Raw genomic sequence first — 25,880 nt, forward strand, 5'->3', positions numbered from 1 at the left:
CAGTGATGGCGAACCGATGACACGCGTGTCAACTCATTTTTTTGGTTGATTTTTCTTTGTTAAATGGCATTTAAATATATAAAATAAATATCAAAAATATAAATCTTTGTTTTACTATGGTTGCAAATATCAAAAAATTTCTATATGTGACACGGCACCAGAGTTAAGTTAGGGTTTTTCAAAATGCTGACACGCCGAGCTCAAAAGGTTCGCCATCACTGTTCTAGGTGATTCATCAAGGTTGGGAGCAAGCTCATTTGCTAAATTAACTAAATCTAGAGTGGACATGGTCTCCCATTCTATCCTCGTCATTTTAACTAAAAAAAAAAAAAATCTCCGGTCAGCCTGTTAATAAGCATATAGAGTTAAAGGCTGCTCGGGTGGAGTCAACATCTGAAGGAAGATTGGAATTTTCTTTGAAAATAGTCGGAGGACGGTTATAATAATCAGGAACAGTTTCATCAGGTTTTTTGGAGCAGGCCTGCATTTCCCCAGTCAACAGGCTTAGGAAAGTCTACTGTACCTGCTTGGTGGAGGTCTCTAGTGAGTGTTCCAGCATTTTGCCAAAAGTTAAGGTTTTGTTTTTCTAAATTCCTTTCAGGATGTTCCCATCGAGCAAGTTTCATTCAGTGCTGAGCCTGACCTTCACTGTCAAGCATATGAACTGGCTGATATAAGTCAGAGCAACCAGGCTGATAAGTTTGAATAACTATTACATTCCTCACCAAATCTATGAGGATTTTCAGGTACTTTAGGAAGCTGTGTAACTATGGATGCAATTTGGCCTTAGTCCAGGGAATGTCATAAGCTTGGGGTTTATTAGGATCCTCAGAGGCTTAACTTTAGAGGGACAGGTCCTGAGGAGCTCAGATGAGGAGGGAGTGCGGAAAGGTTCCGAGGAGGAGGAGGAGGAGGAGGAGGAGGAGGAGGAGGAGGAGGAGGAAGATGGCACCAGCAGGGGAGCCAGAGACAAAGAAGCTGAGGGAGAGGAATGTGAGGCTTTGGAAGCCATTTTTTTTTTCTTAAAGTGCTTATTTGCCTCAGTTAATCTAAACACTTTATTTTGTAAAGAGGCGATTTTAGACTCATAGTAAAGTTTGGAAGCCTTGAAATACCAATAGAAATATGTGTTCCACCCATTTCAGAGCTGTGGTTGACCAGTTTGGTTTTAAGAAAAGAAGGTTGGGGATTTCAAAAGTTTATGATAGCCATTGATATTCTAAATTACTTTAGTCATAGCAGTCCATTTAGTTAGAAATCACACGAGGGGAGACTGGGTGCCCTGAAATATTTAGAGAAGTGGGATCCCGTTTTTCAGAGGCTTTTCTCTAGCGCAAAGGCCCAACTAGTCTGCAGGCCAAATGCCAGCGTCCCACTTTAAGAACAGACCTTCCAGAAGAAGCCAGGCCAAAGGCTGAAACGGCCAATTTCAGAGAAATATCGAGATCCTGAAGGAGTCAGGTCAAGGCTGAGTAGCACAGTTCTAGCAGAACAGCCTGCTCCGAAACAAGTCAGGTTGAAGGTGAAGCACAGTTTCAGGGAGGCAGGCTAATCTAGAACTAGACTGCAGGCCGACATCGTTTCAGTAGAAACAGTCCAGCTTCCAAGGGGCTCGGGAGGAAGGCTAGCATCTTAAGAAACAGCCTGATCCCAAAGCAGAGTGCCAAAACAGGTACTCTCAAATAAAGGAGGGCTTCAACAGAAGAGGGCGCAGCCTTAAACAGATTACAGAGAGCCCAGAGAGTTTCAAAATACAGAGTGGAAGCTCAGATCCAGGAGAAAACACTCTCCAACTCCAGGGTCGGAGAGGAAACAGGAGCTCAGCGGGCTCGGTGGGTACCTCACCTGTTCGCTCACCAGCCTCGGGGCAATTAGGGCTCTTCTCTGGATCCTGTACTGGCCACTGACTGTGTTGACCTTAAACAAAAGCCAGATATTTCCCCAGCACGATGAGTTTACTCAGGAACAACAAGGAATTGCAACCCAGAACATGTGCAATCATGTGGGTCATGTACAAGTCCGCTAAAACAAAAAGGAGGAAGTTATAGGGTGAAAAGAAGTTGGAAAGGGCTGTTATAAAGAGTTTCCCTTGTGCTTCTTAATTGACACAGGGCACGAGAGCACCCCATTCTGGCCTCCCTACTTTAAATGAGGTTTCTGATGATGATTTCAATTTCTTTCAACAGTGTCTTGTAATTTTCAGTGAACAAGGCTGTCATCTTTTTGGTTAAATTTATACCTAAGTGTTTTATTTTTATGATGCTGTTGTTAATGGAATGGTTTTCTTAATTTTTCATATTCATTGTTAGTGTATAGAACTACAGTTGGTTTTGCATGTTAATTTTACATCCAGTAACTGCTGAATTCCTCAATTAGCTCTAATGGTTTTTCTTGGGGATGGGGGAGGAAGAGTATGGCTTCTTTAAAGTTTTCTACATGTAAGATCATGTCTTCTGTGAAGAGATAATCTTCCTTCCGCCTTTCTAATTTGGATGCCTTTTGTTTCTTTGCCTTGCCTGACTGCTCTGGCAGGACTTCCGGCACTGTGTTGAATAGTAAAAGCAGGCATCCTTGTCTTGTTCCTGATATCTGGAGAGAAGCTTTCAGTATTTCACCATTGAGTATGATGCTAGCTGTAGATTTTTCAGATTCATTTTTTTCTTTCATAGCAAGATTCGTTTCCATTTCACTTGTTGGTGCCCTGCTGTGTGTATTTGTGTTTATAAACGTATGTATCATGTGAATCTGGCATTTCATCTCTTCCTTTCTCGCAGTGTTCATGCCCCATTTTGCTGGAAGTTCTGTGTTCTTCCTCAATCCTGATTCATTCTTTCTTACCATATTAGTTAATACTCAAGGTCAAGATACTAAACTTTATATAATTTTAAATAATAATTGAAAATTACACAAGCTAACCTGTTGTTATTGTTGGGAAAATAGCAAGTAGAGATGAACAAAAAGAAAAAATTTTACTTAGCCGGATCTCACCACCCAGAGATATTTATTTTGTGATTCTTCCCAGCATCCCCTAATCAAATGAAAATAATTTAGAAGTTGAACATCAAGATAAGTTATTTTAAGTCACTCTGATCTTGAGTCAACACATTGGAGTGATTCTCACTTTCACTGAGAGATGTTTTAGTTGGATATTCTCTAATTGTTCATTTCATAGAGACTGTATAGTTAAATTCCAGTGTTGGGTGAAAGGAATTCATACAGTTGTAATGGTTGGAAATTGGTGAAAGCATTTCAAACAGATTCAGTATGAAGATATAAATTTATAGAAATTGTTGAAGAACAATTCAGCCCTGAAAAATATAGAATTGGAAATGTTTTTAAGTTATGATTAAGAAAGAGGCAGAATATAAATATGGTACTGAGATTACATGGCACAAAGATTGACAAGATGGTATCAACTATAGTTGTTATATTGACCATAGATGGATAGGAAAGTTAAATTTTCTTGGCAAGAGTGGAAGAGGAAGAAGGTTTTTTTTTTTTAAGGTAATTTAAAACATAGGTAGTAACATGAAGTTAAAATAAGTCTAACTGGAAAGTTAAGATACCTCATTGAATTCTTTTATTGATTCAGTAGATATTTATTGAAGACCTGGTATGGTTAAGGTTCTGGGGAACAATGAAGGAAGAAGGAAGGTACTACCTACTTTCAAGACCCTTAATTTAGAGGATTGTGAAAATTAGATTTGGGAAGTTTTATTTTATGATGATAGTAGTTGAAACAGTGCCAGTTGACAACAGTTTTTAGCTAAGAATTATGTATTCATGGAATTTTAGGCCTAGAAGGTACCATAAAGATAGAACTGAACCTTCTGGTTTTTCACATGGGATTACCAAGGTCAGAGACATTGCCTTGCTCAAGGTCTATTTGGGTTTTGAATTCAGATCTGAGTCCCTGTCCAGGGCTTTTTCTCCTATCGTTGAATCTTGGATAGAGCCACCGGAAGATACATATCAGTTTAGAAATATTCCTCAGATGCTTGCCATGTGGAGCATCCAGTGGAGGAAACAAACATATTCCTGCTCTTGTGTTTATCCGAAGAACTCTTTTAATTATAATTAATAGAAATCCATCTTAAACTGAAGAAGAAGGGAGAATTTATTGGTTCATGTAACCAGAAAGGCATGAGTGGGTCTGACCTCAGGTTAGACTAGGATCAGGGCCTTAAGGCATAAGGACCTGTATGTCTTCACCTTATATTTTGGCATATCTATGCGTTAGACTCTTATTTGCAGTTTGGAACCACTCTTTTAAGTTCTGGGGTTACATCTTTACAGCTCATGATAGAATAGGAAAGAGCTATTTCCTGTTGGGAGGACTTAAGGGAATGAATAGCATGGCTCAGTCTATTTCATTTCACATGGCTGCCTGTGGTTGAGGGTGTCTGACAGCCCCGTTGAAATCAACTGGAGTGGGGATTAGGCATGCTGGGCACACAGAATAGTAAGGAGATAAGACTACCTGATGCACATATACACTGTGCACACAAAGCTATAGTAAATGTCAAACACAATAAAAGTAGAATGTGCCGTAAGAGGCCAGAACCTGGGGGCACCAGGAGAGATTCCTACGGATGAAAGCACTGAGGCTTGATGAGTCAGGGTCTTGGTTAGTGAAAAGGAAGCATGAGAGGAGATCCAGGCAGTAGGAAGCAGTGAAGTGTGGATTTGAGACTTGTGCAAGGTGTTTTAGGGGAACTGTTAATAGCCCAAGTCCTGTGACATTGGGAGAAAATTGGGAAGATAGGTTTGGCTGAGAGTGTGAAGGGCCTTGAATGTCAGAGTAAGGAATATACCTTTATTCTGTAGGCAGTGGGGAGTCATTGAAACATTTTGATCAAGGGACAAAGGTATTTTAGAAAGGTAAATTGAGGAGCCGAAGAGTGTGTTTAGACTTAGAGAAACCAGATAAAAGGGTAATGGAACTTATTTCCAGAGGAGCTAGGCAATACTGTTCCTAACATGGAAAACCTATAATGATTGTGAACAAATCACTCAACTATCTTCTATTTGCCTCTTCAGTAAAATAAATACATTTATCTTTCCTCACATGAGATCAGAATTTATAATTTCACTAAGAAAATATTATGTTGTAGTCGGCATTATTGCTTTATAAATGACCTTATTAACTTTGTTACATATGAGAGTGTATTTTCCTCTGTGGTATTTGGAGATTGTAAGTTGGAAATAGATTATTGATTGAGGAAATGATAGCTACATTTTATTAGTTCATAAAGTAAATGGAATTATTACCTTGGGTTGCATTTTCTTTTAAACTTGATATTTCAATTAGTTAAATGACAGAAACAAGTTCTGAAACGAAACTTTAGTGCTATGTGTTAATACTCTTTTTCTTTCCACTCTTATGATTTTCTTTATTACTAAAAATTCTCAAAAGTGCCCTCATAACTGGGATTTTTGACATCTGTACCCTAAAACAGTGATAAAATTGCTCTGAGCACTGCTTGTGCTCCTGGGTTTCAAATTCTTGGAAAGAAAGCTCCTTCAACTCTTCTGTCTGCATCTCTCCCAAAGAATTTACTGTCTTTGGCCAGGATATTATCTATATATATAAAAGCCTAAACAACCAGATGACTGGCCGATCGCTATGACACACACTGACCACCAGGGAGCAGACACTCAACACAGGAGCTGCCCCCTGGTGGTCAGTGTGCTCCCACAGCTGGAGTGCCACTCAGCGAGCTTACCGAGCGGTGGCGGCAGGTGCAGCGGGGCCAGGATGAGTGGGAGCAGTGTGGAGCCCAGCCTGGGCTCGAGCTCCTCCCTCACCGCCTGCTGCTTCGCGCACTACTACATTTCTTGGGGGATGTCGGACTGCCAGTTTTGGCCCAATTCCTGCAGGCCAGATCAGGCCGAAACTGGCAGTCCGACATCCCCTGAGGGATCCCGGATTGTGAGAGGGCACAGGCCAGGCTGAGGGACCCCACTGGTGCACGAATCCGTGCACTGGGCCTCTAGTGTATAATAATAAAAGCGTAATATGCAAATCGACTGAACAGCCAATGACCATCCAGACAACCACGCTATGACACCCACTGGTGCCAGGCCAGCCAAGGTGGGTGTGATGTGATTGGTTGGGGGCCCGGCCATCGCCCCATGATCGCCCCGCAGAGGGAGGCCCAGGCCACTGGTGGTGGGGCGATCAGTCGGTGGGCTCCACGATCGCCCCAAAGAGGGAGGCCCAGGCTACCCGGCCGGCGGTGCTATGGCGGATAGCCTGGGCCTCCCTCTGTGGGGGTGATCCATCACGGAGCCCCAGCTGGGTGAGCAGGTCCTCCCTCTGTGGGGCGATTGATCACAGGGCTCCGGGATTGTGAGAGGGCGCAGGCTGGGCTGAGCCCCCCCCCCCCCCCAGTGCATGAATTTCATGCACTGGGCCTCTAGTTAAGTGTATAAAAATGCAACTGTTTTTTGTATGTTGATTTTGGCAATCCTATATAATAAAAGGGTAATATACAAATTGACCCTAATGGCGGAATGACCAGGAACGACCGGTCGCTGTGACACACACTGACCACCAGGGGGCAGACGCTCAACACAGGAGCTGCCCCCTGGTAGTCAGTGTGCTTCCACAGGGGAGCTCTGCAGCCACAAGCCGGGCTGATGGCTGCGAGTGTAGCGGCAGGAGCCTTTCCCGCCTCCTCTTTAGCACTAAGGATGTCTGACTGTGCTAAGGCCCGCGGGCCTAAGCTGGCAGGTGGACATCCCCTGAGGGCTCCAGGGCTGCCAGAGGGATGTCTGACTGCCAGCTTAGGCCCGATCCCCCGGGGAGTGGGCCTAAGCTGGCAGGTGGACATCCCTTGAGGGGTCCCAGACTGAAGAGGGCGAAGGCTGGGCTGAGGGACCCCCTCCCCCCGGGGGCACGAATTTTCATGCACCTGGAGGTGTGGCCATGGTCCCTGCATGCGCGATATTTGTCCCCATCTGACACTGGCCTTCCATTTAAATTAATTTGAAGACAGTTTCCTGTGATGCCAGCATTTGCAATGACTATTAATAAATCACAAGGACAAACGCTAGACAAAGTAGGAATATTCTTACCTGAACCCGTTTTCAGACATGATCAGTTATATGTTGCTTTCTCTCGAGTTTGAAGAGCATGTGACATTAAAGTTAAAGTTGTAAATACTTCATCACAAGGGAAATTAGTCAAACACTCTGAACATGTTTTTACTCTTAATGTGGTTTATAGGGAGATACTAGGATAAGTTTAATCCATTTATCAGGCATTGTTTTTATCAATGTTTTTACATCATGATTTTGTTGTTTTTATATCATGTTTTTGTTGTTTTTATATCATGTCTTTGTTGTTATTGTTTATTAATCAATTTAAGTATTATTTTCATATACATTTTACTAATTTTCTTTCATCTCTGACACTCCTATTATAAAGAAAGGGCGAATAGCGATATTACAATATTTCTTCTAATTAATTTCCTTTCAATGTGCATGAATCCATGTACCAGGCCACTAGTTATTTTATATTAGTTTCAGATATACAGCATGGTGGTCAGGCAATTACATAATTTACAAAGTGATCCCCCTGATCATTCTAATACCCACCTGGTACCATACATAATTATTATGGTTTTATTGACTATTTCTTTTAATTCATATACTGGGACAGGCAAAAATAGGTTTACAGTGTGTGTATGTTTAACAGTTCATTCCTATATTATTATTTATTAGTTATTGTATTGTTTTCCATACAAACAATTATAAACCTACCTTTGCCCACCTCTGTATTTGAATAGCTAATATATGGCTTAAAAGTCCCAAGATGTAAATGGCTACACACTACTGTGATGTTTCCCTTGCCCACTCAGTCCTTTACTCTTTCTACAGTTGTTCCTTATGTATCCATCCAGCGTTTTTATATGTATACACCGTACAAGCAAATATTAATACATCGCCTTTTGCATATACCTTCAGTAGTGGCTTAAAGTTTATTTTCCCTATACAGATCTTGCATATTTTCTAAGTTTGTTTCTAGATATTTACTCCTTTGGTTGCTCTTATAAATGAGATATTTTGTTGTTATTGTATATTTATTGATTCCATGTATTGATTTATATACAGTTGACCCTTGAACAACACGCAGGTTAGGGGTGCAGACCCCTCTGCTGTCGAAAATCCATGTAAAACTTGACTCTCCAAAAACCTAAGTATAGCTGTCTCCTTAGCCGAGGGGGGTTGGTTTCAGTCTCTCCCCCCCAAACAGATACCATGTAACCTGTGTGTGCACATAGACTACAGCAGAGCATGCCGCACATCACTTCATTCCTGTGGGTTCAGCGTGTGCTCAGCGTGTGGCATGTTCAGGTTTTGCGTTTTGCACCTTTTTGGGATATTTTTCTTAGAATTTTTTAATTTGAAATTTTAGGTTCAGCTTATTAAGTTCAATGATGAAAGCTATTAGAAGACTATCCTCTTGAATATTATTTTTTTTCTTAGAAAAAAGAAAGGAAAATCAACACCCTCTTAGCATAGCCACAGATGCTGCGGCAATCAACCCTCTTTGGAGATGGGTTAGTCCGTGGTCGGTGAAGTCCCTCGGGCTCAGCAGGAGCGTTGTCGTCTGGAGCACCCTCACCTCCAGCTCCACTTCCTCCATTGCCTGAACAGACTCCTCCCCACATCCTCCAAGAACTCATGTCAGATGTGTCAAGATTCGGATCTGTTTCAGATAGCTACTTCCCACTTCATTTATTCTTTCCTGCTTGTTCTTCTTCTTTCATTTAAAAAAAAATTCCGAGAGTTCTGCATCAAACTTAGCTTTCCAACTTAAGAAATTCTCAATTGTAGCAGGAATGCCATGAAATAATTCCCTTTTGGCTTATTCTGATTTTCTTTTTGTTTCTTTTCTTCTCTCCTAGTTTGTATTTGGCCTCCTATTTTGTTTAATTTTTCTTGCACAGCTGTCACTAAAGTAAAGATCATCACCATAGCAAGGTTTTCTTGGGCCTGTAATGCTAATAACTTCTCAATGCCTGGGACACAGGACTAGGTTTTCCTGGAAGAATGTTTCCAAAGGGGGGGCTTCATCTGGACATGTTTTTCTGTATGTAACCCCGAGGGCAGTGTGGAGAGGTTCATCACTTTCTCCAGCCTCCGGTGTCGCAGTAACAGTGAAGACGGGAGGCTTTCTGGTGACACTGTACAGGGGTCAGGGTGATGGCTCCAGAGCCCCCGGCTTGCTGTGCCGCTCCTGCCCTCTCTGTCACTGTGGTCCTCGCTGCTGCCCTTGGGTCGCCCAGACACCCAGTGGCCGGCAGCAGGGACCATGGCCGCACCACGCGAGTGGGCGGAGTGGAATATTTTTGATCCCTGGTTGGATGGTTGAATCTGCAGATGGAGAACCTGCAGATGTTGGAGGGCCGATGGCAAAGGTGGTTTTTGATATGTCAGTTTGTATATAAATTTCTCTCATGATAGATGATGAAATATTTTACCAATTTCCCAAGTGAGAAAAGAAACTAGCTTTACCAGTTTGTTTAGTTTCATTCCACTGTTCTGATCTCACTATATTTTATTTTTATTTATTTATTTTCTAATATGTTTTTATTGATTAGAGAGAGAGAGAGAGAGAGAGAGAGAGAGAGAGAGACATCGATGTGAGAGAGAAGCATCTATCAGCTGTCTCCTACACGCCCCTTACTGGGAATGGAGCCCACAATCCAGGCTGTGCCCCAGCTGGGAATTGAACCAGCGACCTTTGAGTGCACAGGACGACGCTCAACCAACACCTGAGCCACACTGGCCAGGGCTACAGTGTATTTTAAAACATTTCCCACAGTAACTATTTTTTAAAAAATTCTAATTCTTAAACTATAAACACAAAAGAATATATGTAATGTACATATAGGTAGTGAGGCATGGTAGTGAAACAAAATGCATGAAGCCTCTTTAGAAACAAGAGTATTGGCAGGCCAGAGATTCTGTTTCAATAAGGATAGAGTAAGACCTTGATGATTACCTTCACAAAACTATAATATATCTACATAATGAAAAAATCAGCTCTGGCTGGTTTCTCGGTGGTTAGAGCATTGGCCCGCAAACCGAAGGGTCTCGGATTTTATTCCTGGTCAAGGGCATATACCTCAGGTGCAGGTTTGATCCCCCGCCCTGGTTGGGGCACATATGGGAGGCAATCAATCCATGTGTCTGTCTCACATCGAGGTTCCTCCCCCTCTCTCTCTCCTTCCCTCCCTCCTTCCCTCCCTCCCTCCCTCCCTCCCTCCCTCTCTCCCTCCCACTTTCTCTGAAACAGCGGTTCTCAACCTGTGGGTCGCGACCTGACCTGTTTGGGGGTTGAACGACCCTTTCACAGGGGTCGCCTAAGTACATCCTGCATATCAGATATTTACATGACGATTCATAACAGTAGCAAAATTACAGTGATGAAGTAGCAACGAAAATAATTTTATGGTTGGGGGTCACCACAACATGAGGAACTGTATTAAAGGGTCGCGGCATTAGAAAGGTTGAGAACCACTGATCTAAAAAAAATCAATGGAAAAAATATCCTTAGGTGAGGACTAACAGCAGCAACAAAAAATGAGCTGCCTAATGCGACTGGAGAGAGAACAGAGACCGGTGTGGAGGACAGACTGAGGAGGGAACTGTGCAGTATGTTTTTGTTCTCACAGCTCTTAGGAAGGTGTGGGGTGGCGGTGGAGAAATCGGTCTTTGTGGCTGGGAAACTAGGATGATGCTGATCACGCCGCTCGACAGGATGTGGAAATCACGAGAGGGGAAGGTTGAGAGAGGATCCTGAGGTTCTGCCCACAGTTCTCGCTGGTCCCTGAACGGGCCTGCACAGAACAAGCTCATTGCAGCCCAGCTAGCAGATCTGAACCGGGCCTGGAGCTGCAGCCCAGAAACACGTTTGCAGTGTCAGTCACCCGTAGAATGCCTGCTTAGATGAAAGAAACGGTGCTTCAATGACAGAGACTCTAATCTTCACGAGTTAAAATTAATAATGGCAAGGACACAAGTCCACGATTACTGGACATATGAAGCAACAAGAGAGAAAAGAGGCAACCACATGTGGCCTTAGTGAGTCGTGTTGGAACTAGCAAGTAAAATTTTAAAGTAAAATTAAAACTATCTTCACTGAAGTAGAACAAAGTATGCCCTGTGAGTAAAAAGATACTTCATGGGAGTAAGATAAATAGAATAAAACCAAATAGAAATTCTATAAGTGAAAAATACAGTATTGGAAACATAAAATTCACCTCCTGGATATAACAACCTTTTTCTCACAGAAAAATTAACCTCAAATGTGTCAGTGACTTAAAAGCTAAACTGTTAAATTTCTAGACGAAAATAAAGAAGACGGGTTAGACAAAGATTTCCTGGATAGGACACAAATAGCACAAACTAAAAGGAAAAATTTGATGAAATGTACTTAATCAAAATTACAAACTTTTACTTTTCAAAACACAGTAAATAAATCTAAAAGACAACCACAGTCCTGCAGAAAACATTTGTAAAACATTCATATGGCAAATGACTTGTAATCTCAAAACTCAGTAATAACATAATAAAAGAATGGATGAAAGATTGAACAGAGTCTGTACAAAAGAAAGCATGCCAGTGGGCAATGAGCTGAGCCTTTGGTATTGAATCTGTCCTACATCTACATCACCCAGGGCTCACTTTGCGATTTGGGTGAATAAACAAAGTCTGGTATGGCCTTAGAATGGAGTGCTACTACCCAATGGTCAGAAGGAATGAACTGTTGATACATTCCTTGAATGACTTTCAAAAGGGTTATGCTGAGTGATGAAGTCAGTCATAAGGTTTGAAACATATGATTCCATTTTAATGACATTCTCCAAAAGACAAAACTATAGTGATAGAAAGCCAATCATCAATTGCCATGGGGAGAGAGGGGGGAAGGTGTGACTCAAGACACAGCATGAGGTGGGGGGAGCGGGGAGGTAGAACTGTTCTGAATGTTGTTTGTGGTGGTGGTAACACAAATCTATTCATGTGCTAAAATTCATAGAACTATACACTGAAAGAAAAAAAATCAACTTACAATTTAAACAATAAAAAGTTAATGTGTCCTAGCTGGTTTGGCTCAGTGGATAGAGTGTCGGCCTGCCTACTGAAGGGTTCCTTCCGGGTTTGTTTCCGGTCAAGGGCACGTACCTTGGTTGCTGGCTCCTCCTAGGCCTGGCCCTGGTCTGGGCTTGTGCAGGAGGCAACCAATCGATGTGTTTCTCTAACATGGATGTTTCTCTCTATCGTTCCCTCTCTCTTCCACTCTCCCTAAAAAGCAATGGAAAATTATCCTCAGGTGAGGATTAACAAAATAATAAATAAGTAAATAAAGATTTAAAAAGTTAATGTAAGTCTAAGATTTAGCAGTTGTGTGTAGGTCTACTATATTGTATTTTAGTAATCCATTTTTTTGTCAGTTGATATTTATATTTTACCTCTTTTGTTATTAAGAACAGTGTTGTTATGAATCTTCTTGTGTTGCCTCCTGGCGTACATGTATATTTTTCTTAGGGTATGTGACTAGGAGAGGAATTGCTGAATTATAGCACATGCACAGTTCAGTTTGAGAAGATAAAGCCAAATTACCTCCCAAAGTGGTTTTAGTTTGTTTTTTCCTACTCTGTATAAGACATTTGCATGTCTGGAAATGTCTTAATTTTATCCCAATTCTTTAGAAATCATCTTCCTTTAGCATTTTCATGGCATTGTTCCATTGTCTTCTGGCTTGCATTGTTAGAATTAAAAAGTCTGTGATTCCTGATCTTTTTGGTGCAATCTATTTTTCTGTTTGGAAGCTTATTAATAGAACCACAATTCTCCCAGGGTTCTGAGATTTTATAATATGTTCCCAAATTTTGCAATATGTTCTTGAGTGTGAGTTTATTTTTGTTCAATATATTGGGTACTTGAGGGCTCTTTCCATTAATTCTAAATGAATAGCATGAGAATGCCTGAAGGGTAGAAGGTTTGGTTAGCAGAATTCTGAGAGCCCAGAGTTGGAAGAGGGCTGGAGTTTTGTTTTGTTTTTCTGTGTACACACGATCCTCCCATTTTTATATTTCCCCCTAGTTCTCAGATGTGCCTTGTGTACCCAGTCCAGAGTAAAAATGCATTTGCTCTTCCAGAGGATAAACTTAGTCATTTTCTCGCATTGAGGAAAGGGGTTTACACTGAGATGGATTGGAGGAGGTGATTTTAATGATCTAAATGCTGTCTAGACAATTTGAAATCAGTCCGTTTTCATTTTTAAAATACGTTTTTTTTTTGTTTTTTTTTTATATTTTATTGATTTTTTACAGAGAGGAAGGGAGAGAGATAGAGAGTTAGAAACATCGATGAGAGAGAAACATCGACCAGCTGCCTCCTGCACATCTTCCACTGGGGATGTGCTCGCAACCCAGTTACATGCCCTTGACCGGAATCGAACCCGGGACCTCTCAATCCGCAGGCCGACGCTCTATCCACTGAGCCAAACCGGTTTTGGCTTAAAATACGTTTTTATTGATTTTTAGAGAGAGGGGAAGGGAGAAGGATAGAGAGATAGAAACATTGAAGAGAGAGAAACATCTTTGATCGGTTGCCTCCTGCATGCCCCCTACTGGGGATGGAGCCTGCATCTTCATTAGGCATGGAATTTATAATCTGATTTTCAGTTCTAAATTTTCATTTTTACTTAGTTCATTTCTCTGTGAAAAACTTTTAACTGTCATTTATTTTATTAATCTTTTGTCAATTCTTCAATATATTAGTCATTTAAAGTTCTCTTATGCTAGTATCACCGTCTGGGTCATTGGCGGGCCTGGTTATTTTGACTTGGTTTATTGTATTGAGTGTGGGCCACATCCCCCCCCAGTTCTTTCCGTATGTCATCGTCTGATTTCATGCTGGACCTTGTGTTTATAAGAACAATAGGGAATATCATTTCCCCAGAGAAGGTGTGTTTTTTTTCTACAATAAGGATGTTTTGAGCTGGGATGGGGGTAGGTATTACCATCAGTTACTTTAAGTTCATCCTGGTGCCTAATTATTTTGAGAATGTGGTTTGTTGTACATGTGTTGTAGGCTTCTTTTTCTAGTAGGACTTTGGTATTTAAGTACCTGAAACTACAAAGACCTCTTTCTTCTTTTCTAGCCTACCCAGCCTGCTACCTACCCACTCAATGAAAGTCTTGCCTGTGGAAATTAAGCAGTGTGGGGGAGAACTAATCATTTGGATTCTTCCACATTCCATTGGGTTATGCCATCTTACATTTTTGTTAAGAGCTTCACTGTTTTATTTTCAGTCCAGCAAGAAACAATCATATGTTCCTATGATTATGACAGAGATTGGCCTGTAACTTTCCTTTTTTATAATGTGCTTGTGAGATTTTATTACCGTGCTGATTTCAAAATGAATCTCCTTTTCCCCGTTCTCTGAAAGGATTGTTGTTTTTTCCTCAAATGTTTGGACAAATTTATTGGTAAAGTAATCAGGAACTTATATTTCATTTGTGGGACTTACAGATTCACTTTTCAATAATGCATATAGGACTATTGAAGTTTTTAACTGTTCTGTCAGTTTTTAATGTTTTATTTTTTATAAAAATAAAAAGACAAATTTGTCCATTCTGAATTTTCAAATCTGTTGGTATAAAGTTTTTTTGTAATATAATTTTATATGTAAGTCGATTATTAATGACATTAATGTGGTCTTTTTTTAAAATCCTCACTAGAAGATATTTTTTCATTGATTTTTAGAGAGAGTAGAAGGGGAGGGAGGGAGGGAGGGAGGGGGAGAGAGAGAGAGAGAGAGAGAGAGAGAGGGAGAGAGAAGTGTACATGCATGAGAGAGAGACACATCAATTGGTTGCCTTCTGCATAGACCCAGAACCTGCAATGCAGTACATGCCTTAATCTGGAATCGAACCTGCAACCCTTTGGTGCATGGGCCGATGCTGTAACCACTGTGCAACACCAGCCAGGGATGTTTTTCATGTTTTGAGTGCTGATATTGATAATATTTTCTCCAGATCAGTCTTGATGTATGGTAATAGAAGGCCTTTAATATTTCTTGGTTCTTTGTAGTCTTATATAAATTTTAGAATCAATTTATTAATTTAAAAGATGGGATTTTGATATCTGTAGATTTTGTTATACATTTGCTTTTCATTTCATTACTTTGTTTCCATTTTTATTATTGATATTCTGTTTCTCAAAGCATAATCAAATTTAGTGGGTGAATCTTTGTAAAATACCTATTTATAGTAGATAACAAACTTCCACTGTTAATATTTTCTTAAGTAATTGGTACATACTTGCCCCAAAAGTACAAACAGGTCAGGCTGAGGGAGAGAGAGAGACTATTTATAGAAGTGTTTTCAGACACATGCACACACCACTCAGGAATAGTAATTTTGCTGAAATGTACTCATTGTTCTGATCTACTTAATATTGCCTTTCAGAATATTGATAACATTGAAAGGAGCTTACATATTTGAGAGGGGAGCTAATGAAGAGGGGAGAGTATATATTTAAGAAAATTTGGTGCTTAATTTCAGGAACACTGACCTATCTCAGTATTTAAAATGCTAATTGATATGTTTATCCTTGTTTTTCTAGTGACGTGCAGTTTTCGAGGATCTGTTCCTCAAGGGTTGGTCTTAGAAATAGGAGAAACGGTCCAGATTCTTGAAAAATGCGAAGGTGAGTATGGTGCTATAAACATACAAACAGTGATCATTTGGGGCAGTATTATTTAGTGACATTAGAAGCAATCACTTGGAGCTGTAATTAGCCACATTACAATATACTATTATAAAATCCTCCCTGATCTTTGTTCTTCATAAAGGTACAAGCTATTTTCATATAACTGTTAGAATTAGTCTTTTGCCAAGAGTGTATCTGCGATATTGTTGTGTATGGTGACAATTCATCCATTTTCCTTTTGGTATTTTAAAATTTTTTTATTTATTTTATTCATTTTTTATTGAATTTATTGGGGTGACACTGGCTAACAAGATTATGCAGGTCTCAGGTGCACAGTTCTACAACACATCATCTGTGTTGTGTGTTCACCACCCAAAATAAGTCTCCGTCCACCACCATTTATTTCCCAAACCCTCCTCCACCTTCCTCCCCCCAGCAATCATCATACTGTTGTCCATGTCCATGAGTTTTTTCTCTCTTTTTTTTTTTTGCTCAATTCTTTCACTCCCTCCCCAACCCCTACCCCACCCTTGACAACTGGTAGCCTGCTCTCTATAAGTCTGTCAGTATTTTGCTTGTTAGTTCATTTTGTTCATTAGATTCCACATATGAGTGAAATCATATGGTACTTGTCTTTCTCTGACTGGCTTATTTCCCTTAGCATAATGTTCTCCAGCTCCATCCATGCTGTTGCAAAGGGTAAGGTTTCTCTCTTTTTTACAGACGAGTAGTATTATTACATGGCGTAAATGCCACAGCTTTTTTATCCACTCATCAATTGATGGACATTTGGGCTGCTTCCAAATTTTGGGTATTATAAATAGCGTTGCAATGAACATAGAGGTATATATAGTCTTTTTAAAAAATTCTTTATTGTTTAAAGTATTACACGAGTCTCTTCCCCCCCGCCATTGACCTCCCCCCCGCAAGCACAAGCCCTCACTCCCCTACTGTCTGTGTCTATTGGTTATGCTCATATGCATGCATACAAGTCCTTTGGTTGATCTCTTACCCCCTCATCCCCCACCTTCCCTCATAGGTTGTGCAGTCTCTCCGATGCTCTTATGTCTCTGGTTCTATTTTTGTTCATCAGTTTATGTTGTTCATTATATTCCACGTATGAGTGAGATCATGTGATATTTATCTTCCTCTGACTGGCTTATTTCGCTTAGCATAGTGCTTTCTAGTTCCATCCATGCTGTTGTAAATGGTAGTCTTTTGAATTAGTGTTTTAGGTTTCTTCAGATAAATTACTGAAGTGGAATTGCAGTTCCATTTTTAATTTAAAAAAATATAATATTACTGACTTTAGAGGGGAAGAGAGACTAAAGAGAGAGATAGAAACATCAATGATGAGAGTGAATCATTGATCGGCTGCCTCCTTCATGCCCCCCACGGGGGATCGAGCCTGCAACCAGGATATGTGCCCTGACTGGGAATTGAACTGTGACCTCCTGGCTCATAGGTGGACACTCAAACTGCTGAGCTATACCAGCTGGGCTTGGGTGCCTTTTATTTCTTCTTCTGGTCTGATTGCTGTGGCTGGGACTTCCAGTGCTATCTATATATATAAAAGGCTAAGCGACCATCCAACCTGCCGGTAGCTATGACAGGCACTGACCACCAGGGGGCAGACACTCAACGCAGGAGCTGCTGAGCTGTGGTCACTTGGCAGTGGTGGTTCTCCGGTGACGCACCCCAGAACCAGAGAGGTTCTTAAACTGGACCGGAGGGCCGGAACAAAAGCATGGATGGAGTGTTGGTGTGAACTAATATAAATTCAAAGTAAACATCATTACATAAAAGGGTACGGTCTTTTTTTTTTTTTTTTTTTAGTTTTATTCATTTCAAACGGGCCGGATCCGGCCCGCGGGCCGTAGTTTGCCCACGGCTGCCTTTGAGTATGATGTTTATTATATATCGCCTTTATTAGGTGAGGTATGTTTTCTCTATTCCAACTTTGCTGAGAGTTTTTATCATAAATGGGTGCTGAATTTTATCAAATGCTTTTTCTGCATCTATCGATATGATCATTGGGTTTTCAGCCTTCCTTTTGTTTACGTGGTGTAGCACATTCATTGACTTGCAGATACTGTTCCAGCCTTGCCACCCTGGAATAAATCCCACTTGATCATGGTTTATGATCTTTTTACTGTATTGCTATCAGTTTGCCAATATTCTGTTGAGGATTTGTGCTTGTCAGCTACCTGTCTCTACTTTCTGTGTAGCCATTATCCTGGGTTTGGGGGTGGGGGTAAATTTGCATTTTTTCTTCTGTCAGGGAAGTATATGCTACACCTTTGAAATAAAAAGTTTGAAACCTCTTGTTGGAAGGGTACTTGTTGTTGGACTGCATTTGGAGCTTTTGATCTGGCTTGATTGGTTTGCACCCAGAATCTTTGTAAAGGACTGCTGACTGTTGACTGTCACATGGCCTGATCTCTATAAAGACTTCATTCTTTTGGTTTAACACTGCTGACTCTGTTCTGCAGCCTCCCTGTCAGTAGCAATTGTAGTGGTACCGTTGTCTCTTTTTGATAGTATAGCCTCCCCTACATTGGGTGACTTACATTTCACTATCTAAATAGTAATGCATATTTAACATAGTGCGATCCCACCATGTTGGATATTATAGATATGAAAACACCTAGCACAGAGCATGGCACAGGTGACTGCTATGTTTGTCTACATGTTTAAAGAACCATAGCTTTCAGATTAATTTATTTTTAATATAAATATATATGCACAGACCCAGAATATTTTAGACAGCCACTTTTCTTTATTTGTATTTCTCTTCTTACTGATTATTTTTCTAACCTAATGGGAGTAAATTTTTTTAAAAGTTTCCTTTAAAAAAATCAGGTTTGAAGTAAATTTTAAAATACATAAAGTATATTTGGCATGACCGAGCATAGAAGGTGTAATCCAGAATTAAGTTGACAAATGTAAACTCTATACCTATCTTACTCCATTCACACAGCAAATATTTACATAGTAGATAGTAAGCACATACACATACACACACACACACACACACACACACACGTGCCCCTTTCCTAATTTTATGGTATCCTCAGTTTCTTCTGTGTTTTTTTTTTTGCATATTAATTACCTGTAAATAGTGTATAATGTTTCTCTAAATTTTATTATCTTTTAAAGTATAGCACATTTCTAGCTGTTTTTCTAAAATCTACAATTTGTTTTTTGCTCATCAGTCTGATGTGGTTATATTTTGTTTAAAATTCTATTTTCTGTACTTTTCATCTTCTTTGTAGACTGATTGCTTAAATATAATACAGTTTGCATAAACCGTAATTCTAAAATCTCTACTGATTTCAGTATAATATAGGATTTAACATTACATCTCAATTAGGGATTTAGTTTAATTTATTACCTTAATTTTTAATCACATTTTATAAAGTGTCATTTTAGAATCTAGGTTTATGATATATATTTAATATATATTTAATATATACATATTTAATCCTCACCTGAGGATGTTTTTTTCTTGATGTTTTTAGAGAGAAACAACATTTATTGGCCTCTTGCACGCCTCCTACTGGGGATCAAGCCCGCAACCCTGGCATGTGCCCCTACTAGGAATTGGTTGACACTCAACCACAGAGCACACAGGCTGGGTTGGGGATTTTAACAAAATATATGTCCTTGTTGATTTTAAAGAGAGAGGAAAGGAGAGGGTTAGAAGGATAGAAACATTAATGAGAGAGAAACATTGACACTGGGAATTGAACCAGTGACCTCTTGGTTCATGGGTTGATGCTCAACCACTAAACCACACTGGCCAGGCCCTCTGGGGAGTTTCATGGAGTTGGATTACATGTCCTCCGAGGTCTTTTCTAGTTTTTTGTATCTTACTCAGTTGAAAGAGCTTTGTGCCTTTTTTTTTTTTTGCCAAGTTCTTTTTTAAAAAATTTATTGGCATGACATTGGTTAATAGAATTATATAGGTGACAAGTATACAATTCTATAATACATTATCTGCATAATGTATTACGACTCAAGTCTCCTTCCATCACCATTTATTCCCCCTTTATCCTCTTCTACCTCCATTCACCCCCCCTCCTTTCCTTCTGGTAATCACCATACTGTTGTCTGTATTTATGAGTATTTTTTGTTTTGTTTAATCCCTTCACCTTTTTTCACCAAGTCCTCCAAACCCCCTTTTCTCTGACAGCTGTCAGTCTGTTCTCTGTATCTATGAATCTGTTTCTATTTTTATTTATGTTGTTCAGTAGATTCCACATATAAGTGAAATCACATGGTATTTGTCTTTCTCTGACTGACTGACTTAGCATAATACTCTGGATAGGAAGAATTAACATGATTAAAAGCAATCTATAGATTCAGTACAGTTCCTATCAAGTTACCAATGACGTATTTCATGGAACTAGAACAAATATTCTAAAAATTTATATGGAACCACAAAAGACCCTGACTAGCCTCAGCAATCTTGATAAAGAACAAAGTTGGAGGAATCATGACCTTATATCAAACTATACTACAAGGCCATAGTAATCAAAACAGCATGGTGGCCCTAACCAGTTTGGCTCAGTGAATAGAGCGTCGGCCTGCGGACTGAAGGGTCCCAGGTTCAATTCCGGTCAAGGGCATGTACCTTGGTTTAGGACACATCCCCAGTAGGGGGTGTGCAGGAGGCAGCTGATCAATGTTTCTCTCTCATCGATGTTTCTAACTCTCCCTCTCTCTTCCTCTCTGTAAAATAACAATAAAATATATTTAAAAAACAACAACAAAAAAAACCCAGCATGATGCTGACATAAAAAACAAACATGTAGATCAATGGAACAGAGTAGAGGCCAGAAATAAGCCAACGTCTTTATGGTCAATTAATATTTGACAAAGGAGGCAAGAACATGCAATGGGGTAAAGACAGTCTCTTCAATAAATGGTGTTGGGAGAATTGGACAGATATGTGCAAAAAGATGAAACTAGACCACCTTCTTACATGATACACAAGAATAAGCTCAAAATGGATTAAAGACTTAAATGTAAGACTCGAAAACATAAAAATCCTACAAGAAAATATAGGCAGTAAAATCGTGGGCATTTCTCATAGCAGTATTTTTAAAAATATGTCCTTGGGCAAGGGAAACAAAAGAAAAAATGAACAAATGGGGACTACATTAAACTAAAAATTTTTTGCACAGAAAAGAAATCAACAGAATGAAAAGACAGCCCACTGAATGGAAGAACATATTTGTCAATGATACATCTGATAAGGTGTTAATATCCAAAATTTTAAAGAACTTACACAACTTTACACCAAAAAAATCAATCCAATTAAAAAATGGGCAGGCCATTTTGCGGGGAGAGGAGCGGCTCCGGCTGCAGTGGGGCTTTTACTGCTGAGGCTCTGAAAACAGCCGAGCCTCGCACCCTCCAACAAACCCGAAGGAGCAGAGAAGACCGGGGCCCCCTACCCCCGCGGGGACCCGGAACTGCTCTGCTGTGATGGCATCCGATGACTTTGATGTAGTGATTGAGGCCATGCTGGAGGCTCCCTATAAAAAAGAGGAGGATGAGCAGCAAAGGAAGGAGGTTAAAAAGTTCGGCCCTAGCAACACCAGCAGCAGCACCAGTGCGGAGGCAAGAAGAGTCGGAGCCATAGTAAAAGCAGGGATAGGAAGCGTAGTCGAGACCGGGGTCGGCATAGACGGAGAAGTAGTCGGAGCCGAAGTCGAGATCGGCAGCATCGTCACCACAGCCAAAGCTGGGATCTTCAACATAGTAGTGAGTCCAGGAGTCAGGCCCCACGTCCTGAGAATCGTGTGCACTGCAGGAGTCCACCACTTGCCGCTGGGCATAGGGATGGACACAGTAAGAGTCCTCATTCAGAGAAGAGTCCGGTCAGGGAGTCAATTGGTAATCTGAGTCCCGAGGAGCGTGGTGCCCGAACAGCTTTCTGTATGCAGTTAGTCGCCCGCGTTCGGCCTCGAGACCTGGAGGACTTTTTCTCTGCTATTGGCAAGGTTTGTGACGTACGTGTCATCTCAGATCGGAACTCACGTCGTTCTAAGGGCATTGCCTATGTGGAATTCTGTGAAATCCCGTCTGTGCCACTGGCCATTGGGTTGACAGGGCAGCAGCTGCTGGGGGTGCCTATCATTGTACAGGCCTCACAGGCTGAGAAAAACCGACTGGCAGCCATGGCCAACAACCTGCAGAAGGCAGTGGTGGACCAGTGCGCCTGTGTGTGGGCTCCCTGCACTGCAGTATTACCGAGGACATGCTCCGGGGCATCTTTGAGCCCTTTGGCAAAATTGATAATATTGTCCTGATGAAGGACTCAGATACAGGCCGCTCTAAAGGTTATGGTTTCCTTACGTTCTCTGACTCTGAGTGTGCCCGACGGGCCCTGGAACAGTTGAATGGCCTTGAGCTTGCTGGTCGACCTATGAGAGTTGGCCATGTGACTGAGCGACTGGATGGTGGCACAGACATCACTTTTCCTGATGGAGACCAGAAGCTGAATCGGATCAGCAGGTGGACGTTTGCAGCTCACGGCCAAATTGGCAGAAGGCTCTGGAATCCAGCTGCCAACCACAGCCGCCGCTGCTGCTGCCGCTGCCCAAGCTGCTGCTTTGCAGCTGAATGGAGCAGTTCACTTGGGGGCCTAAACCCAGCAGCTCTGACTGCTCTGAGTCCAGCCCTGAACCTTGCCTCTCGGGCAGTTGCCTCCCAGTGCTTCCAGCTTTCCAGCCTTTTTACCCCCCAGACCATGTGAGTCGCAGGACCTCATTCATTTTAGACTCTGGTTATTTTCTTTTGTTTGACTTCCATTTACCTCTTCTCTTTGCCCCAAGTAAATCAGTGGCACAGTACATGGCCTCCCTATGCCTCTGGGTCCTGCCACTCCCTTCATATCTACCATTCTATGGCCCCTTCTATCCATTTTGTGGATCAAGCCATCCTGAAGCCATGGACATGAACTCTGGGGGGATTGGGGTCACCCTTAGACACCAAGAAGAGCTCCTGCCGATGGACCCACTGGGAATGGACTCTGCTGAGCAACCACTAGTTGAAGAGAATTATTGAACACCTGTTTCTCCATGTATACCATCTCCTGGGATGATCTTCATTGCCCTTTCCAACCACCTCTTAGTGATTCCTCGATTCCTCCTCTGTTGAGAAGGCTTTAGGGCATTAGCTGAAGAACTGATTTCTTGTCCCCTATACCTTTACCCTACAATTTTGTCAAGGAAAAACCCTTAAGCCTTGTGGTCCAAGAGGATTTTTCAGTTTGGGGGCTGAACCTTGAAGGTGCTGGCTTGATGCTACAAGGGCCCTGGAAGGTAGCTTGGACATGTATGTGCATTGTAAAGCCTGCCTTAGACCGCAGTTTGGGGCCAGAACTACTGTGGGCTCTGCAGTTTGCTGGGAGCTATAGAAACGATCTATCCTGCCAGGTATTTTGGATGTCTGAGGGGCATTCAGGAGTTTAGTGAAAGATGGGGTACCTTTCCAGTATCTTCCATCTTCTTTATATAGTTAGTTGTCCTTCCTCCCAGGTCCTTCCTTTGGTCCAGGAAGGGAGGATGGTGGAGAGGCTGCTACTCTCCACTACTTCCGACGTGCCTCTGCTGTGGGCTCCACCCCAGCGCTAAAGCCGCTCCTGTCCCCTGCTTGGGCACATGTGAGCCCTTCTCACTGGACTTTATATCCTTGAGTCTGTGTACATAAATAATATATATATATATGTGTATATGTATGTATGTATATATGTGTGTGTATATATGTGTATATATATATATATATGTATACACACACACACACACACACACACACACACACACACATATATATAAACTTTGTACAAAAGGCAAAAAAAAAAATGGGCAGAGGACCTGAATAGATACTTCCCCAAAGAGGACATGCACATGGCCAGTAGACAGTTGAAAAGATGCTCAGTCACTAATCATCAGAGAGATGCAAATCAAAACCGCAAGGAGCTATCACCTCACACCTGTCGGAATGCCTGTCATTAATCAACAAACAACAAGTGTTGGGAGGCTGTGGAGAACAAGAAGCCTCGTGCACTGTTGGTGGGAATGCGATTGGTGCAGCCACCGTGGAAAGCAGGATGGAGTCACCGAAAACAATTAAAACTGGAACTGCCTTCTGACCCTGCGGTTCCACTTCTGGGAATATATCTGAAGAAACCTGAAACTCTTCATTCAGAAGAATCTATGCACCTCTGTGTTTATTGCAGCGTTATTTACTAGGACAATAGCCAATATTTGGAAGCAGCCCAAGTGTTCACCAGTAGATGCGTGGATAAAAACGCTGTGGTACATTTACACAATGGAATGCCACCTGGCTGTAAAAACACAAGGAAATGTTACCCTACGACAGCAGAGATGGACCTAGTCCCAGGGCGTTATCCTTTCTGAAGACAATTGAGAATGTTGTATTTATTGTAAGGCCGTTCCTTTTGGAGTAAATTACTACTAATGAAGGCACAGTTAATTATTTTTTTCTAACAATGCTCATGTCTCACAGAAAATGACAGCAATGTGATTTTAATATCCTTTGTATGCTTCGTTTTAGGTTGGTACAGAGGAGTTTCCACAAAGAAGCCAAATGTAAAGGTACTGAATAATTTTATTACTTTTTCTAATGTAGGAGCTGCCTAGTATGTTTGTTTTATATAAAAACAATCCTTACTTGCCCTTTAAAATATTTTACAGAGGCCACACTCCTTTCTTCCTTCTCAGAGCCGTCTCAGTCTCTGCTCGGTCCAGCACTGTTAGAATGGTTCTTATTTTAAAGGATAGGAAATACATATATGGCCAGAGCTGGAAAGCGTATTTTGGAAAAGCCTATTAGGACATTTAAATTTTTTAAAATTTAAATTCTTTATTGTTGAAAGTATTACATATGTCTCTCCCCCCCGCCTTTGACCTCTCCCCAGCTGCTCCCTCCCCCCAGCACATGCCCTCACCCCCATACTGTCTGTGTCCATTGGTTATGCTTATATGCATGCATACAAGTTGTTTGGTTGACAAAACTAAATCGACTTGTTCTAAGGCCCAGTTTTGTGGAGCCATGTGATTAGTTAGATGAATTTTGTTTTGTAAAATACAAAATGAAAAGATTTTCAAATAATATTCAATTAGATTTTTTGTTGATCATAATGTTGTTAAAAATATGAATTTAAACAAGACTTATAAGTGTAGAATACTAATTTTATTAACTAGATTTTATGTGTTTATTCTGTTACCAATTAATGTTAATTTGAGCAAACAAAATAATATTTTAATTAGCAGTTATAATATACTTAGGAACACTCTTCTCAATATATTTGAAAAATCTTTTTTTTTTTTTAATCCTCACCCGAGGATATTTTTCCATTGATTTTAGAGAGAGTGGAAGAGACAGAGAAAGACAGAGAGAAATATTGATGTGAGAGAAGCACATCGATTGGTTGCCTCCTGCATGCGCCCCTACCTGGGCTAGGGATCCTGCAAATGGGGTACATGCCCTTGACCAGGAATCTAATCCACAACCCTTTGGTCTGTGGGCTGACGCTTTAACCACTGAACCACGCCAGCCAGAGCTAATTGGTTAGTTTTTAAGGTAATAACTATGAGAAGACAATATCTTCAAACCTTAAATTCTCATAGCCAGGGCTTCTCATCCTAGGCACTATGGATATTTTGGGCCAGATACTTTTTTTTTCATGTGAGATTTGATGAGTTCACATTTATCGAAGATCTACTGTGTGCCTGATACAGTATTAAAAATTTCAGATATATTGTCTCATTCATCCTCATAATTACTTTCTAAGTACTGATATCATCTATATTTTATAGTTGAGGATGTTCAAGTTCAGAAAGGCCAAGCAATTTGCCAAGCCCACAATGCTTACAAGTTGAGGTTTGAGTTAGTCTAATGTGAAAGCCAGTATGTTCTTATTTTATCATGTGGACCCAAGATTAATATTAATAGCTCTTTATAGCATGAATACAGTTTTTTGGTGTTTTTTTTTGTTAATCCTCACCTGAGGATATTTTTTCCATTGATTTTTAGAGAGAGTGGAAGAGAGGGAGAGAGACAGACAGAGAAACATAGATTGGTTGCCTCCCGCATGTGCCCCGAACACG

The 25,880-nt window shown here is 40.9% G+C and overlaps 1 protein-coding gene and 2 pseudogenes across 1 annotated transcript in view; 2 read left to right on the forward strand and 1 right to left on the reverse strand.

The window, feature by feature from the left end:
• Nucleotides 1–8,628: 8,628 nt before the first annotated feature.
• On the reverse strand, nt 8,629–9,324 carry LOC102431852 (annotated as a pseudogene).
• Nucleotides 9,325–15,626: 6,302 nt separating this feature from the next.
• Nucleotides 15,627–25,880, forward strand: part of DOCK3 (dedicator of cytokinesis 3) — a 141,363-nt gene continuing 131,109 nt past the window's right edge. Inside the window, exons 1-2 of the mRNA XM_023745994.1 lie at nt 15,627–15,732; nt 24,325–24,365. Of these exons, the coding sequence (XP_023601762.1) occupies nt 15,627–15,732; nt 24,325–24,365 (147 nt within the window). The remainder of the gene's footprint in view (nt 15,733–24,324; nt 24,366–25,880) is intronic.
• LOC102429769 lies at nt 21,089–23,458 on the forward strand (annotated as a pseudogene).

The sequence above is a fragment of the Myotis lucifugus genome, unplaced genomic scaffold, assembly GCF_000147115.1.
Source record: "Myotis lucifugus unplaced genomic scaffold, Myoluc2.0 scaffold_614, whole genome shotgun sequence".
In the NCBI taxonomy this organism is placed as follows: domain Eukaryota; kingdom Metazoa; phylum Chordata; class Mammalia; order Chiroptera; family Vespertilionidae; genus Myotis; species Myotis lucifugus.